The sequence below is a fragment of the Petromyzon marinus genome, chromosome 72 (genome assembly GCF_048934315.1).
Source record: "Petromyzon marinus isolate PM22_M1 ecotype Great Lakes invasive population chromosome 72, UKy_Petmar_22M1.pri1.0, whole genome shotgun sequence".
NCBI classification, from domain to species: Eukaryota; Metazoa; Chordata; class Hyperoartia; order Petromyzontiformes; family Petromyzontidae; genus Petromyzon; species Petromyzon marinus.
The window spans coordinates 7,775,145-7,792,519 of record NC_133738.1 but is presented as its reverse complement, the minus strand read 5'-3'; the positions used below and the strand labels follow the sequence as shown (position 1 = coordinate 7,792,519).

Sequence of the window (17,375 nt, the reverse complement as noted above, 5' to 3'; positions counted from 1 at the left end):
ATAGACTTGCCGATGACTGGTAACAGCAGTGTCAAGATCGACCTCTGTGGAGGAGGCTCGTGAAGGACACTACTGGGCTTTTGGGAGGCAGTCGCCCTCCAGCAACAACGGAGGGCAGAGGAGCGATGCTCACAACGAGCGGAGCACCGGGTGGCTGAAGCACAGACAGTTGGCACAGTAGGGGGCACAGGTGGTGCATCGGCCAGTCATCTCAATCAGTCAACGCATGACACCTGGGTATGTCACGTGACCTCTTGCACGCGGGCGTTTGATATTTCACGTGGCCTTAGCATGGAACAAGCGCCACATAGTGACGAATTGCGGTTGTTGTTGATACTGATGATGATGTTGATGATTATGGTGGTGTTGATGATGATTAAAGTGGTGTTGCTGATGATGGTGCTGATGATGACGGGATTGATGATGATGATGGTGCCGATGATGATGATGATAGTGGTGTCACACACAGTGTACACACGCGCAATAATGTTCACGTTCTTGTTGTAGCTGAGCTTACCCACCCAAGGGATACCTGTGCAACAGAGGAATACATGTTAAAGGAATCTAAATAAACTTAAACTCTAATATCACTCCTCACCGTGCTCTCTCTCATTTTAACACTCCACCTGACGTCATCGTCGCGAGACGCCAGGGGGTGTGTATCCTGCTAGTGACGTCATGTCACCGGTGAAATGATTTGGGCAAAGCCACGCCCAATCACTCTTTGTCAGCGCATGACTCATTAACATAATTTATTCAACGGGAGGGTGCGACGTCATGTCATCTCCCCCGCCGCGCTATTCCGCGTGACCTCACGAGATCCCGGAAAGCTGCTCGCCACTCAACTGAGATCCGAGGTAAGAAGTTCACATCGTGGTGGTGGTCGTGGTTTTTGGTGGTGGTTGTTGTTGTGTATTTAGGTGCAGCCTCGCTTCTTCTGTTGTTCTCCTGGGGATCTCAATTGAGTGTAGCACCGAGTATGGAATCGATGTCCAGGTTGGAACGTTACAAAGTGTGGCCTAACCATGCTGGGCTTGCCTCCTGCCATCGCCTGATTGTATTTGCTTTGATTTTTGTTAATTTTTATTTGTCCTCACCTGGCTGACAACGTTAAAATCACGTTTTTTTATATTTCTATTTTGAGCTAGAAATCTCTTTCAGAAGCGACCTGCCCACAACGAAGTGGCTTGTAATCGTGTGGAAATTTACAGCAGCCAAATGCTCTAAACTCAAGTTTCAAAATTTGGAGGGGAAAAGCGGAGTGAGACGCGCAAACTCCAAATAAACACGCGTCAGCGTCAGGATCCAACCCACGACCTCTATACCGAGCGATGTCGTGAAAATCTCTCCACCGTGGTGCACACTCGAGTGCTTTATCACACTGAGTCTCTTTACTTCAGTTCAGGAGCGTCCTGCCGAGTTGGTTTGCAGTCGGGGGGAGGGGCGATGCTTATTCGCGTATTCCCGATTGAGTACACTGGAGGCATTTGTTCAGCATTGCAATCCACTCACTGGCCCACTCACTCATCCATCCACACACTCGTCTACTCATCCACCCTCCCACCCACTCTATAACTCGCTCACTCATCCATCCACTCACTCATCCATCCACTCGCCCACTCTCTCACTCGCCCTCCCACTCACCCAAACTCACTGGCCCACTCACCCACTCACAATCAGAAGTTAATTTCACGAGTAACACCCATTGAGCTTGGAAGCAAATTTTTAACGGCGACATGGCGGGCAGACATCAACGCATTCCAAAATTACAGATTTACAAAACAAACTTAATAGCAATTACATTCCCACTCAAACTTTAGTGATTTTTTGTCAGTTTAAACGAGGTTATAGATGGCAGAATTGAGATGCCAAAAGACGATACGTGATTTTTCGTATTGTCCAATGATTTAATAACAAGTCAAATAAAGAGCAAAAACAGTCGAACCTCTGAGATCGAACGCACCAGAACTCGAACAAATCGGTGTTCGACCGATATTTCCGAACATTTTTTGCCCCGGAAACCGAACGAAATTCGGAGGTCGAACGGACAATTGCGACTTGAAAGAACCTGTACGGCTGAGATTCATTTGGCCAGCGTGCATGACGCTTGCCCAGACAAAGGTTTTGCCGTGTGAGAGGCTCAGTTAATGCGTAGCTCTCACCCAGTGCAGTTACCCGCAAAACATCGATCCTTAACTTTTTTTGTAAATTTTCGATTTAAAGCTTTGACTGCAAGGATTCATCTTATTTGGTTCTTTCGGTAAAGTCACGTAAAATGAGAAAATAATAAAATAAAACAATACAAATTCTCACGACGTTTCGGCCACAACACAAGTGGCCTTCTTCAGTCAGAAAGAGCTCAAGTGACTCGGTGGCAGAAAAGAGGCACAAAAGAGAAAGAACCCCCGAAGGGCAGTTACCTGACGTTTTTATGGAAGGGGACTCCCCTTCCAAACAATAACACCACCTCACCACTTTCCACTCAAGCCATCAACTCTCCTTACTACAGGTAAAGTGAAGTTCAATGTGCATTTATTTCATTTATTCCATTTATTTATTGTGTTTCTTGTTTCTTTTAAATATTTGTATGCATGTAATTACTGTAAACTTCGTGAAAAATGCTTTATAATGAGATATTTCTTGTGTCTGGAACCAATTCATGTCATTTACATTAATTCTTATGGGGAAAATTAATTAGGTGTTCGAACAAATCGGTGTTCGATCGGCCTTCTGGAACGAATTAAGTTCGATCTCCGGGGTACCACTATATACAGAAAAAATATCCTTGTAAATAAAAAATATCATGTGGTTGATATAGACTTGATGTTTGTGTTAAAATATACCACAATAATGTGTGGTTAATGCAGACTTAATGCTGCCTTGCAATATGTATCTGTTTTCAAATTGGACTATGTACTTTATTCATTTCTATTAATTTTGCACTCCTATCGTTTTTTGTATGTGAGTTGAACTTCTTTAACACCGGACGTAGCCAACCATGTTTGTTTTTGTACCTTTCTGACCCGCCTCGACTGGACACCTGTGACATTCCTCCAGAAGACAGATAATAATTTTAAAGATTTTGATCTTAACACCTGTATTATTGCCTAAAAGTTAAAGCCTTACCTTCTTTCATCAAAATAGTTGTATCATTATACATTTAACCCTTGACACCTGTACACAATGGCCTACTCATGAAAAATAACGCGAGAAAAAAATTACTTTAACATCTATATGGAAGCATATGGTACATATTGGTGTGTATAATATGCCTGCAATATTCATAATACAATTTTAATTAACATTTGTAAAGTGCTGCATTTCATCCGTGGATCCCACCAATCCGTGCCGTGAATCAAAAGTACGAAATATACACATCCTGCAGGGTAAACAGCCAGAACTCAAGCTTCATTTACCCACTAACTCAATCACTCACTCACTGGACGACCCACTCACTCCCTACTCAAGCATACAACTACTCACCCATTCTGTGACCCAATCACTCACCCACTCGCTCAGGTAAACGGCAAAACTAGGGGGGGGGGGATGAAGACCAGTTTACGGAGGTGAGTTTTAAAGATAGACTTAAATATATCTCTGATTGTCTTACTAATCAGTGGCTGCTACATTTTACCAGAGTGGTGTACCCAGAATATTGTGATTGGTGACATTTGCAATGCGTGGGCAAAACCTCTGTAACTGGGAGAGGAGGCAGTTTGACCGGTAGCATCTGCTGTCAGTCGGTGTGTGTTCCCTTATACTCAAACTGGTAGAGCTCATACTCTTTGGTTTTATTCGGTAAAGTCACGGTGATAAAATAAAACAATAAAAGAAAATCTTTTTTGTTTTATTGTATCTACGTGACTTTACCGAATAAAACCAAAGAGTATGAATCCTTAAAGTCACAAAAGCTTCAAATCTAGAATTGGTAGAGCTCACTTCGTGGCAAATGGCGGCTGTTGTTGCGTGCGGTAATGTAACCTATAGCGCGCTGCGCTACGAACCAGGCAACACGAGTTTGATTCCCACTCACCGCCACCAACACCAGTGACTATCTGAACCAGACTTGGGCCTCCCGAGATCGACTCAGCCTCAAATGAGTGCCTGGTGCAGTGTGTAAACATCGCCACTGGGGAAACAAAAGCGGTCGGGTGTGGTGCTGGCCATACACCCACTCACTCCTCCTGAACTTACTGTTAAGGCTATATTGGGGGTCTGTTGCGGGTAACTATGTGTGTGTGTGTGCATTGGAATATGCTCATGTGTGTTAATGTATTTTATTTGACTGCGAGTGTAAGTTAACACATAACCTTGTTTTTCATTTGCATTTTTAGCTTCTGTTAGTATTACTGGTTTTGTAGAGGTGTTTTGGGAGTGTGTTAACGTGCTGGGTAGCTAACACACGGGTTTGTGTATTTTAATTTGTGTGTTTGTGTATATGTATTTGTTGCTTTTGCTATGCCTTAAATATTCCAGGAAGTAATCACACTCTGTTAGTGGTTGGCTGGTGCACCATCTGGTGCACCATCTGGTGACAGTGTAAACCCAGAATATTGTGATTGGTGACATTTGCACGGTTTGGGCAACCCACAGTCTAAGAGCAGTTTTAGTGCCGGGCATAATTGACTTCAAAAGGAAGGTCCTGAGGGAGGGTGGTGATTTTACACAGGTTGCAATACAGAACATTATTACAAAACATGGACTAAACGATGATCTCTGCTGGATTGGACGAAGATCTAACGTTCGACCACACTGATTGCCAGATAATGAATATTCAGCTTGCCTGACCTGCAGAGAAGATGCTTGCAAGGCCCAATTGTCCATGGCAGTTCTGCACAAATGTCATACAGTAGACCCTTGTATATCATGGGTTTTTTTCTTGCGGTTTCGACCTATCACGGGCAGCCTCTTTGCATACCAATTTACATATTATTGGGTCTTTCAGTAAAGTCACGTAGATAGGTTCAAATAGCAAAAAATACCAATTTACACTTTCCTGGGAAGACTGTTCTGGGAAGGAGGGTGGGGTGGGTGAGGAACACGGGGAAATCGGTGGCACCTCAACCTTTGCCATTTAGCCTTAACAGACTGTTAGGGCAAGTAGCACCGATAAAGGTTGGCACGGCACACAAAGGGGTAGGTTAGCAGCACCATTCCCGGCCGCCTTTGTCTCCCCAGTGGCGATGTTTACACAACACACCAGGTACTTATTTGACGCTGAGTCAACCTGGGAAGTGTTGTATATGAGCCTTTTCCAAAATTGATATTAACAATAATATTTGCCGTTATATATATCATATTTTTTTAACAAACGAAAAAATAATTAATAAAACCCGTAAGCCAGGCACACAAAAAACCAGGTGTCGGTCATAACAGGCCATTAATAAATAAAGAAATAATAAAACTCTCGAGGCGAGGATGTTAGCAGCTATCTGCGAAGATCTCCAGATGAACAAGAGTTTGATGTGCCCTAAGGGAGGTCACGCAGAGGGAAGCCCTCCGCAAGCCATAAATGAGGACGCCCACGGGTTAAACTATTTTTTTTTTAAAACAACGGTTCAAATTTAAAATGCAATAACAAGAATAAGCTAAAGTTAGCGGTCCTCGCGCTCACTCCAATCAAGACCAGGCCACCAGATACATCAGTGAATTATTATCCAATGATTAATTCGCTATCAAATGATTTTCACCTTTAATACTTTTACTGTTAAAACAAAGCTTGGAGCAGGAATACCGAGTCACATCAAAGGTTATCGAGAAGGAATGAGACAACGGGCAAACTTGCGAAAGAGTTTAAACAATATCCCAAGCAACCCCGACCACCTTTGTCTCTCTCACAGCGCGGAGAAGCAGGAATCACACCTTATCACAAGGGGCCATCTGGAAAAGCCAGCCGGGTTTGATGAGGAGACACACCCACCCCACACACGGCAACCAGGCAAAGAAAGTTTTAAAGAAAATTGCAATATAATATTAATAATAACAACGTGTTAACCTTACACGACATTCCATTATAGAACCTTACAGAACCAAGGGATATGGATTCCAACAATCAAGAAACGGACCTCTTAAACTCAGGATGATAATTATTTTTCTTTTTAATAATTCCATCATAACAATTCGAACCTCGGTAAAACCGAGAGGTGTCGGGAGCACGTAGTTACAAACACGAGTCTTGGCGAACATGGGACCAAATGGTATTTGAGAAATATAAGTCGAAAGTATAAAGAGGTGCTCCTGACCACCTTTGTCTCTCCCGAAGAGCGCAAGAGAGGAATTTCACGCCAGGGCAAACAGATCGTTATCGCGGGGACCATCTGCCACACACGGAACTTAGTAGTAGCCCCCACCCCACCCTGCACACAGGCAGCAAAAGAGCGAGCGAGCTTTAAGTTAAACTGTCACACATTTATAAACACACAAAGTGACGAAAATTAATTAACTAAGTAAGAGCCAAGGTAACGGGGTGGATTAGGCTGGTAGAATGTGGAGTCGAAATGATATTTGCAAAGTATAGAGAGATGGGAAGATCCCGGCCACCTTTGTCTTTCCCTGCAGCACGTGATAAAATGCATACGCTCGGAAGAGCATCTTCACTTGGAAATAAATCAAATACTATGAATCACAAGCAGGATCATAACTGTGTATGATAAGATACCAACTGTGATGTGAAATGTTAAACTTAAAAAAAAATCTTACCCATTTCTTCGTGCGTCGGAACGCGTACGGAAAAGGGGTGGGGGGGGGAACCCGCCCCTCTCTCTGGGTGGATGGAGTAGACAACCAGACGCCACCAAGATGAATCGAGGTGTCTGTTGTCTCGATGTTTATGGCTTGAGGAAAGACCCGAACAGGACCGTGTCATAAATGACACACACACAAACATACACACTGACACACGAACCCCCCCACCACCGACACACGAACCCCCCCCCACCGACATACGATCAGATCAAAGATAGCTCCGCCTCGTGAGGGGGAGCCGAGGAGAGAGATTTTTGGCATAAAAAGGAGCCGTTTCAGCATTGAAATCAGCTCATCAGCCCTCGGGGCCAGCTCAACAGAAGAAGACTCATCTCAACTCAGCTCAACAGAAGAAGACTCATCTCAACTCATCTCAGCAGAAGACCCGCTCAACTCATCTCAGCAGAAGACCAGCCATCACCGACGCCGGAGACTCCTCTACAACTCGCCGAATTGGCGAGTGTCGCCGATTGGCGACCCGCTGCCGCTGTTAGCGGCCAGCGCCACCACGAGCGAATCGTGAGCCTGCAATCTACAACCGCCGACGACGGAGCACCAGCGTGCCAGCTGCTCGCAGACGTATTGCGCGCATTACCTACCGAGTCCGCGTACAACCGCGCCGCTGCGGGCGTGCTTCTAACGCCGTCTACCAGACGGTCATCGCAGCTACAACAACGTATCTACTCGTTCACCAACGTCCGTCGAGTCCGAACCAACTACTGAGAGAAGAATCAACTGATACGTATGATACACTGCCCCCCACTACACGACAAACCAGATGTCTGCTTGACGCAAAGAATCGATTCCGAACATTGGCCTACTCTTTCACCACTCATACCATTCAACACACACACGGGTCATTAACAAAGCCTAAAACCTCAAGCCATTGAACCATCCGTGATTGTGGAAACATCGCAACGACCGAGTGAATAATCCATCGTTTTTAAGAGTGGTCATAATTTTCCACTGTAATATTGTGATGGGGCTGTACTGCTAACCGCATAAATTACCAACTGACCCATTAACAAGGATTAATTCTTGACACCTCACCACGGAGCGCCGCTCGCGGGGATAGAGAGCGTGTTCAACCGGTTCCCTGTCAGGGGTCTGGCCACAATTAATTAAAAGATTGGCCCGAGATAAGGATCTCAAAAGGAAACATCGCCACCCATTCAGTCGCGTTGAGAAGTTGATTAGAAATACTTGAGTCGTTCGTTAATATTTGTCTTTCTGCATAATCTTGCTGGTATCCACGAATGAAATAACGAATTCAAACGCATATTTGTGCCTCCAAGAATAATACTGGTTGGAGTGCCCTGTCAACGAGTAGCGTTGCATAATAATCAGTCATCCTATTGTTAACAACGTGACAATAATTGCATTAAGGGCCGCGCATGATCAATGACCGAATGCTGTGTTGTGTGACAATTCAAGTAACGAAGCATTGCGGCCATCGAGTGGTGTTGATAATGCAATTAGAAGTATTTCAGTCGAACGCTTTAAATTCATAATCGTTATGAATCAATGAACGAACATCAACGTGGTACTGTGCTGACGATTTAAAGCATAATAACTTCGCATATCAGAATGTATTAAGGATTGGATACGAATCAAAGACCAAGTGCCGTGTTGTGTAACAATTCAAGCATACGAGTTTGCATATTATAAAGTTAAGGTTTGATAGAATAGTTCGCATGTTTTTAATCTCTCTCTCAACAACCGATTGATTGCGTTACGCGTCGGGAATTAACCACAGGTGCCGCTATCGAGGTGAAACAACGCAATCGTGATGGTATCATGTTAACGCTGTGTTGAAATTCCAAAATCCCGAGATTGAGTTTTTATATTATCCAAAAATTAAAGTTAGCTAGAAATAAAATTGATTAAAGCAGAAGGTTTGTGTGTGATTCTTCCTGAAATTCTGCATAATATTGTTCTGCATATGAGATCTGAATCCTGGGGACCTATCATAAGCACACTATCACCACACATAATCCATAACACATAATTCATAATGTTCAATCGAGAGTAATCGTATCCTTATCGATAATACGGAATTAAAGAGCAGAGTCGAATCGACTCTCTGTCATTCACGCTCACAACGCCTGCGTCACTGCATACGATTAATTGCGTTATTCCAATTCATAACACAATCCTCGTCACCGAGGCTCGACCTGATAATCCATAACGACCTGCATTATCCTAACCACGCCCACTCGCATACATTAATACGATTATCTCTCGAATCAGCATAATTTATGTGCATAATTACACTGATTAACATAATTTCGGATAAATTATGCAAATCTCGAATTTCATTTAATTTTCATTATTTTCATCAATTTTCATAACACCTATATATACAACAGAAAGCCCAGGGCCAATTCAGATAATCGTCATGGTTTTGGGCGCGAGAGGAAATTGAACTCAGGTCGCTGGGTTCATAGCGCAGCACGCTAACTGAATTGTTTTTTTTTTGTTTTTAGTTTAGTTGGCATGCTGTACAATACTTATTTCAGTTGTGATGCGTATTTTTGGTTGCCGTTTACCTAAACCCATTGTTTCGGTAAGGCTTAAGTATTGAATATCGCCGTTTTGGCTTTCTTGGCACATTCCAAGAACGTAACCCCCGCGATATTCAAAGGTCTCCTGTATTTTCTGTTCATATACTACAGCACAGATGTATCGATTTTTTTTGTTTATCAGAAACTAGTTCTCTGCTTTCTTGATGTAATCAAGGCCTAAGTACCATTAAGAGGCTTCGGCTTTTGGTTGTTCATTGTTTTCGATATTCCTGCCCCTCTGCTCACATTCGTTAAGGATTTTTATGATTTTGGGCAGGCCCGGAAAATTCGTGACAAGGATTCGGAGCCGTTTCCTGTTCAAGTTGGCGTGTGACAGGAATTCCCTCTGGCCACAACCATTACGGTAAGTCCCCGGGTAGCGCAAGACCCTACTTACGGAAATCCAACCTTACGGAAATGCTCCCATAAATCATGTAAAAAAAATCAACATGCGGACATTTTTGCTTTAGTTACTTAAGCGCAAGTAGTCCAGCGCGGTGAGGTTGTGGATGAATAACGCTGAGCGAGGCATAAGGCAGGCGGCATCTTCCCCAAGGCTGTGGTGTATAGCTGCTCTGCACTCTCAGTCATGTTGTTACATTGTTACCGTGCGTTTCCTGTATCTGTCACATCGTCTCATAACTTTCAGTGTAATATCACCCTTAATTACATTGCAATAATTACTGGAAAAGATTAAGGTCAATGGATTTGTTGTGTAGCATTGCCTAATTATTTTTCTTTTGTAGCATTATGTAATTTTGGTTTTCTGTGCTTAGAACTATCTTGTTTTTCCATGTTTCTCTTTATAGTTTTGATTAGAAGTGTATTTAATAAGTTATTTACGTTATGTACTTTATTTAACACAATTGCACTTCGATTGCTTATGGTCTCAGCCGACAGCGATCTGAGAGGTCTCGGCCTAGTCTATGCCCGGTAAATGAATATTTGGAAGTGACTGTTTTCTTTTAACAATTAATATTAGAATGTCTTATGGTGTTCATTAACATTTGGATAAGTTTTTCTTCCATTAGTTTAATTATGGGTAGTGTTAGGGTAGATATTCGATGAAATGAAAGAATAATAGGAAGTGCAGAACGTATGTACAGCAATACGATACAGGTCGCGATAGAAAACGAACTATAGCGTGATACAGTACTGAGAGAAAATGAACGAGTAATTTGGTAGGGGCGGCACAACTTTCCGGCTATGGGATTTTGTCTTGATTTTGGGGGAAAATTGTTCAGTTCCCGACATTGGGAAATTCGGGTTACGGATTGTTCCCGGGAACCTAACCCTTCCATGACCCGTGGACTGTCTGTACATTAAGATGGCATCTTCAATATTTACATAGTTTTGATAACCTCACATTGGCCCTACAAAAATACATTTGGTACAGTTACAATGAGAGGCTATTCGATGGCTGGTTATAGTTAAGGGATCATTTCCTGCTGGTCAACCATGTTATGTATGCTGATCTGGCAATGGCTACTCAATGCGATGGAGTTAGGGACTCTTGTTCTGTACTTGGAGAATTTCATCATGAGGAGGCGCCTTACATATCTTCCAAAATAATAATGCACCTGCCTGGGTATTTCATTTCATCCAACATTCCGCCTGCTCGCCTCTTAGTAATCAGGCAGTTCTACAGGTGGTGGAGGAGCTCCCATACTTGGTTAATGTGTTGACAACCAGCTCTGGTTTGGCAGCTACAGTTTCAATTCATATTAGTCGAGTGCATTCTTTAATTAGACTGCCTAACATGGTGAGGAAGCTGCCTGGACCATTGCTCCATGTAAATCACTGAATCTTCTTGCCCACAACTATGACCCCTTTCTCTGTGGATGTGAAATATGGACTCCTTTAAAGAACCATCTGTGCTGGCTTATACAATTAAGGCTGGCCTGCCTATGATTCATCCTCTATTGAGCCAGACTTGATGGTTTTCGAAGCTTACAAATCCCTGAGATATCCATACAGAATATAATCAATGAGGCTATTTGGCAGGCGAGGATGCATTCGTTGGGCATGAATCCCGCATGCTCAGAAACTGCATGCTCAAGTAGCGTAAGTAAAATTTTGATTTAAAGCTTTCGTGACTGCAGTAATTCATATTCTTAGCTCTTTCGGTAAAGTCACGTTGAAGGGAAACAATAAAATAATAAAATATATATATAAAACAATAAAAAACAATATTGTTTTATATATATTTTATAGATATGCTTTATATATTTTATAGTTTTATTGTTTCCCTTCAATGTGACTTTGCCGAAAGAGCTAAGAATATAGCGTAAGTTAGTTCGGATACGAGGGACTAAACAGGTATGGCATGGGCTAGAGAAGAGATTGGAAGATGTGGAGGTGATCGGACTTGCTGATGACTGGTACCAGGAGTGTGAAGATTGGCCTCTGCGGTGGAGGTCCTTGAAGGATGCTGCAGTGTAGTTCGAGGCAATCGTCCTGCAACAATGAGGTCAGAGGAGTGACACATCAATGGGTGGAGCGCTGGGTGGCTAAAATGCAGCAAGTTGGAACAGTGGGTAGCACAGGTGGTGCATCTGCCAGTCATCTCAGTCATCCTTTGACACCTGGATCATTCCCATGACCTACTGGCAAGTGCTCCACACTTACATGGCCTCAATTCGCACCAATCATGGCATGACCACTGTGATGATGTTACTACCAATTAGTGGTGAATGGTGGCTGTTTTCTTGATATAATCTGTTAATGATCCATGTGAAACATATCTGTACATAAGAGTGTATCTATATGGGGAGCGGAGGCAGGTTTCTTCGTTCACTGCATTATGGAGCCCACATTCAGAGTTGTATTATCGCTGAGAGCAGACATGATTGACAAGTGACAGCTTAACTTATTGTAGTCCTCTGCTGGGTTGATTGTTCCTAGGTTAAGTACTTGGTGAAGAGTATAAGCATCTAGCCAGGCATGGTTCTAGCCACAACACCACTTTCTCCGCTGTTCCAATGCGTGAGAGTGTAAAGTTTTTATTTTTGCTGTAAAGTATATTGACCATATTAAACACCTAGGTTTAATCAAAGTAATAGGTTTTTTTTTTATTACAGGTGTAAAGAAGCTCCTTTTAGACATCCATTTTCAGGGAAGTATAGCTTTATTTCTCCGAACGTATATACAGTCCAAGTGTAACGACTGCCACACTCGTAATTGCTATGGCTATCTTCAGGGCCCGATGGTTTCCACCACATTGATACCTGAACAGTCAACCCTGATGATTTCCACAGTCAGCCCCAATGTCGTCCACCTCTACAGTGCCTTCTGGTCACCTGTTTACAATCATCACAACGCGCACCTTCTAGAACCCCCCTACACATGGAACGTTTCATAAGCATGGAAAAGACAGCACATGAAGCTGAAATTACATCTGTCCCTCCGAGCATTCAAGCAAATCTGAGCCTGGCTTCGGACTTACAAATTGCGATTGAATATTAATTTGTCCATTTTATCATATATCTGCCCAATCCGAATATTTATATTTTTAACACCATTTGCTATTTTTAGCAGACTTTTGCAATAGTTAACATTTTTTCAATAGCCAGATACAACCGAAATTCTGTATGTAGAGTTACGGGTTATCATTGATATTAAATATACTAGGGCCTCCAGGCATTATACTGACCACTTGCCTTACTATGCCAGGCCAACAGCTGATCGTCAATAGGAGCAAGTGCCATAAAACAGCCTGTGTGATAAATTTGAGGGTGATTTTTTTTATTTCTCGTTAATGTGTTAGTGTTCTTGTCCATGTAAAATGTGAATATCACGTGTGACTGTATACATATGCATTTCTATGCTTTTATGCTGACATACATTGCGTGGATTTTACTGTTTTCTGTCTGCAGCTGCAAGTTCCTCTGCCACTTTGCTGGACAGAATTGGTCATATGGAGCAAAAACAATCAGCGGGACAGAAACCATTCAAGTGCACGGTGTGTGGGAAGGCGTTTGCACATCCATCATATCTTCAGGTCCACCAGAGAACACACACGGGAGAGAAACCCTTCAAGTGCACTGTTTGTGGGAAGTCCTTTGCATGGTCATCAAATCTTAAAACACATCAGAGAACACACACGGGAGAGAAACCCTTCAAGTGCACTGTGTGTGGGAAGGCATTTGCGGATTCATCAGCTCTTAAAAGACACCAGAGAAGACACACAGGAGAAAAACCCTTCAAGTGCATTGTGTGTGGGACGGCATTTGCAGAGTTATCACCTCTTAAAAGACACCAGAGAATACACACAGGAGAAAAACCCTTCAAGTGTACTTTGTGTGGGAAGGCGTTTGCACATCGATCATATATTGAGGTCCACCTGAGAACACACACGGGAGAGAAACCCTTCAAGTGCACTGTGTGTGGGAAGGCGTTTGCAACGTCATCACATCTTAAAATACACAAGAGAAGTCACACAGGAGAGACACCCTTCAAGTGCACTGTTTGTGGGAAGGCCTTTGCAAAGTCATCCCATCTTAAAACACATCAGAGAATACACACAGGAGAGACGCCCTTCAAGTGCACTGTTTGTTGGAAAGCCTTTGCATGGTCATCAAAGCTTAAAACACACCAGAGAACACACATGGGAGAGAAACCCTTCAAGTGCACTGTGTGTGGGAAGGAATTTTCACTGTCAACATATCTTAAAAACCATCAGCGAGCACACGTAGGAGAAAAACCCTTAAAGTGCACTGTGTATGGGGAGAACGGTTTTCGACAGTTAGGGGATCGAAACAAGCATCAAACCATTCATCAGGAAATTAATCTGAAATCGGCTTGTGAAAGTCCAAGTGCTGCAATGAGTCCATCCCTCATGAAACAAGAACCAGAAAGACATTTGAGATGTGAAACGTGGACAGGAGTGAAGGCGAAATGTCAAGAAGTGAAATTGAAATTTGAATCAGTGAAGGTGAAAAGTGAAGTGACGGTAAAGTCTGAAGAAGTGATAGTGAAATGTGAGGATGAAGATTCAACTCCAAAATCCGACCTTCACGTCGATCGAGGCAGCGTTAAGCTGGAGGAGACTGTGGACTCTGAGGCAGAGCGAGGCAACCCCCAGCAATTTGTGGATGTGGAGGTGTGGGTGGATTTTTTAGGCAATACTGAGTTAAATGGAGACTAAGTATATGTGTATCATTGAGCTGAGAAAAACGAAGTTCCATTCCATTCACAGGCCTTTCCCACAATAGAGGTTTTTGGGTTAGATCGCGTAAATATATAAATGTGTCGTTAAAACCCGCCACCACCCGACACAGCCAACTAGTAAGGGTTGTCACGTAAAAAGAACATGCCAATTCATCACTAGTACAGCACACCGGTGTGTTGGAGAGCCAAGCCACAACATTTACAATCTGAGTGACGTTTCGCCAGTCATTACAACTAGCTTCATCAGGCGACAGCCAGATTTGTGGCTTTCCCATTGCAAGGGTTTAACCTCCAAGTGGTCAATAGAGGCAGCCTGAAACTGGAGGAGGCTGCGGACTGAGAGAGAGTGAAATGAAACCCAGCAGTTTGTGGAGGTGGACTTTTTGGAGGATGCAGAGTAGGAGCGGCCAGCATGTGTGGACTTGGAGGTTGGGTAGATCTGTCAGCAGGAGTAGTAGACAAAAAGGCTCCACAGCATTCAATGTGTTATAATAATATTTATATTAATAATTGGCGCTTGCATAAATGTGTTATTTCTTTCTCGCTGTACGTAGCCAATCTTGCTAATCAAAGGTGAAATGCTTCAGCAACTACAAGCGGCTTGTATCATATTTAATCTCAATCGTTCGACGGCTAGCCCAAGTGGCAGCTGTCCCTTTGTGGTAGAAGGTGACTCAGTACTGACCTGCACGTGGACATGCGCCTGCCAGTTTGGTGGAGCAATGATTGATGTGTAACCCCAGTCGGGTCGTTTGTGGCTATTCTTTCTAATCTGGCAAATTTTGACCCTGACACCATGATTGTTGAACATCCACTGTTAAGCAGATTTTTGGTCAATATTGCTGCAGTAATCATGAGGGCTGCCGGACAGATGTGAACTTTGAAACTCTTTTAACAAATATCAACCGTGCTATCACTTCTCGCATTCTAAGAATGCATGCAGGTGTAGTCATCCATTCAGAGATCAGTGTACAATAAATGCACTGTAATGTGATGCAGTTTATTTCAATTCAATTATTGAATGTTGGCGATGTGTCGCTTGATAATTTAGAGTTATAATTTTAACACATGATCTGATTCTGAGCATACACAGCAAAAGCTCTTATCCAGCATCCATGGGAAATCAAGGGTGGTGCCAGTTCATCAAATGTGCAGGTTGTCTGAGAGGTATACTTTATGGTTCAGCAAAATTCTCAAATGTAAAAACTTTTTTTACGAAGAAATTAAGCATACATTTTAACTGATATTCAAAATAATTTACTATTTTACAGAGGTACTCACCAGTCATTTGTACAACATTTTAAGTTTACTGTAGAGAAGCAGTGGTGCTGTTTAGATTACAGTGTACAGTAGTGCAGTACTGTATGTACAAGTACAGTGAAACAATTAGGTTAGGCAGCCCACAACACGATCACAATGGCCGATTACAGATTGCAATTGCGACTCCATTTGTGCCACCACTCAGCAACGTCATGAAGCACGCTGCAAGATGCCAGAATTTTTCTCGATATGTGAAGTTATATTTATATTGCCGCTTGACAGATGCCGGTTAATAGAGCATTCCGCATGGTAAAAAGTACGTGATAGCAGAGATTTTGCTGTACGTGCCATTTGGAATTAAATGGTCATAAATGGAATGTCCTAAATAGACGAACGTTTGTTTTGACAGTAACCTGTGCAGTACATTTACGTGACTGCTGTTCATGTGATACAGGATCAAAGATATTTTTTGTAGCTTAGGATCCATATCCCCCAACTCAATGTTTGTCTTCGAAATCACGAATATAGTACACACAAGGGAAACACTGAAATGTTACATAAAGGAGATATTTTCTCCACAACGCTAATTATGTTGTCTTTTCATACTTAATAAACGTGATTATTTGTCTGCCTGTCTGTCTGCTACGCCTATCTTAACTTTTAACTGACAAACTGTTGGTTTTACATTTCAACAAAGTACACATACAACAAACTAAGCCCCCGGACGAAAACTCGCTATTTGTTTTTGCCCTTGGTCCAATGTAAACTAATAAAATCACAAACGCTTTCGTTCTATCGGTAAAGTCATGTAGGCATGAAATAAATCACGACGTTTCTGGCGCATCACATGCGTCCGTCATCAGTTGTGAAAGCATGGTCTGTTGCTGAGGCAGACTTTTAAAAGGTTTGAAATTGGAGTAGCCCAAGGGTCATTAAGAAGTGTGTCCGGGGCTAGTGATGTTAATGTGAGAAATTAGCATGTAACTGTCAGATAGGAGAGCTGCCTCCTCGACGAGGGCATGGAAGTGGCTATGTTAATGTGAGAGATTAGCATGGTAATGTGAAATCGAAGAGTAGTACAATCCAAAGGCATGAGTGCAACCCAACGGGTGCAATCCAAAGGGCAGGTGAGTATGAGAGTGCAATCCAAAGGAAATGTGAGCATGAGAGTGCAATGCAAAGGACATGTGAGATCTGAGAGAGAGACAGAGAGTCGTAAATAACAGCTGACATAGGCAGGTAGGATGGAAACATCACAGTTAAAACCCTACCTGGTTAATAACGTCCTTCCAATGATTGCTCAGTTTGTACCCATTTTTTTGGTTGAAGGTGTGTCTGTGTTTATATATCTGATTGGCTTCATGAACAAATCTCTGAAGGTAGGTTTGCAGAGAACCTCCGCCTTGGAAAAATCTAATTCGTGTGAGCCCACAGTGTTAAAACAAAGATCGGCAAACGGCAGAGGTATTTGTCCTGCCGTGTTTCAGATCTGCCTTTTGTTCACGAACGCGGTCTGAGACATGTCGTTTCGTTTCCACACTGTAACTACTGCCGCAACCACAACTCAGTTTGTAGACACCTGGGTATTGCATGTCAGGAATCATCCTTTAGAGATGGGATTAAATCACGGATTTTGTG

At 42.8% G+C, this 17,375-nt stretch overlaps 1 protein-coding gene across 2 annotated transcripts; it reads left to right on the top strand.

Annotated features, from left to right (window-relative positions):
* Window positions 1-741: 741 nt before the first annotated feature.
* LOC116957337 (uncharacterized) lies at window positions 742-16,369 on the top strand. 2 transcript variants are annotated; one of them, XM_076055803.1, is made up of 4 exons: window positions 789-857; window positions 5,841-7,486; window positions 9,586-9,672; window positions 13,184-16,369. In XM_076055803.1, the coding sequence occupies exon 4, from the start codon at window positions 13,225-13,227 to the stop codon at window positions 14,452-14,454; it is 1,230 nt and encodes a 409-aa protein (XP_075911918.1). In that variant the 5' UTR covers window positions 789-857; window positions 5,841-7,486; window positions 9,586-9,672; window positions 13,184-13,224; the 3' UTR covers window positions 14,455-16,369. The 2 variants fall into 2 exon arrangements, with proteins under 2 accessions (XP_075911917.1, XP_075911918.1); XM_076055802.1 differs by lacking the exon at window positions 5,841-7,486 and having other exon boundaries at window positions 742-857.
* The last annotated feature ends 1,006 nt before the right edge of the window (window positions 16,370-17,375 follow it).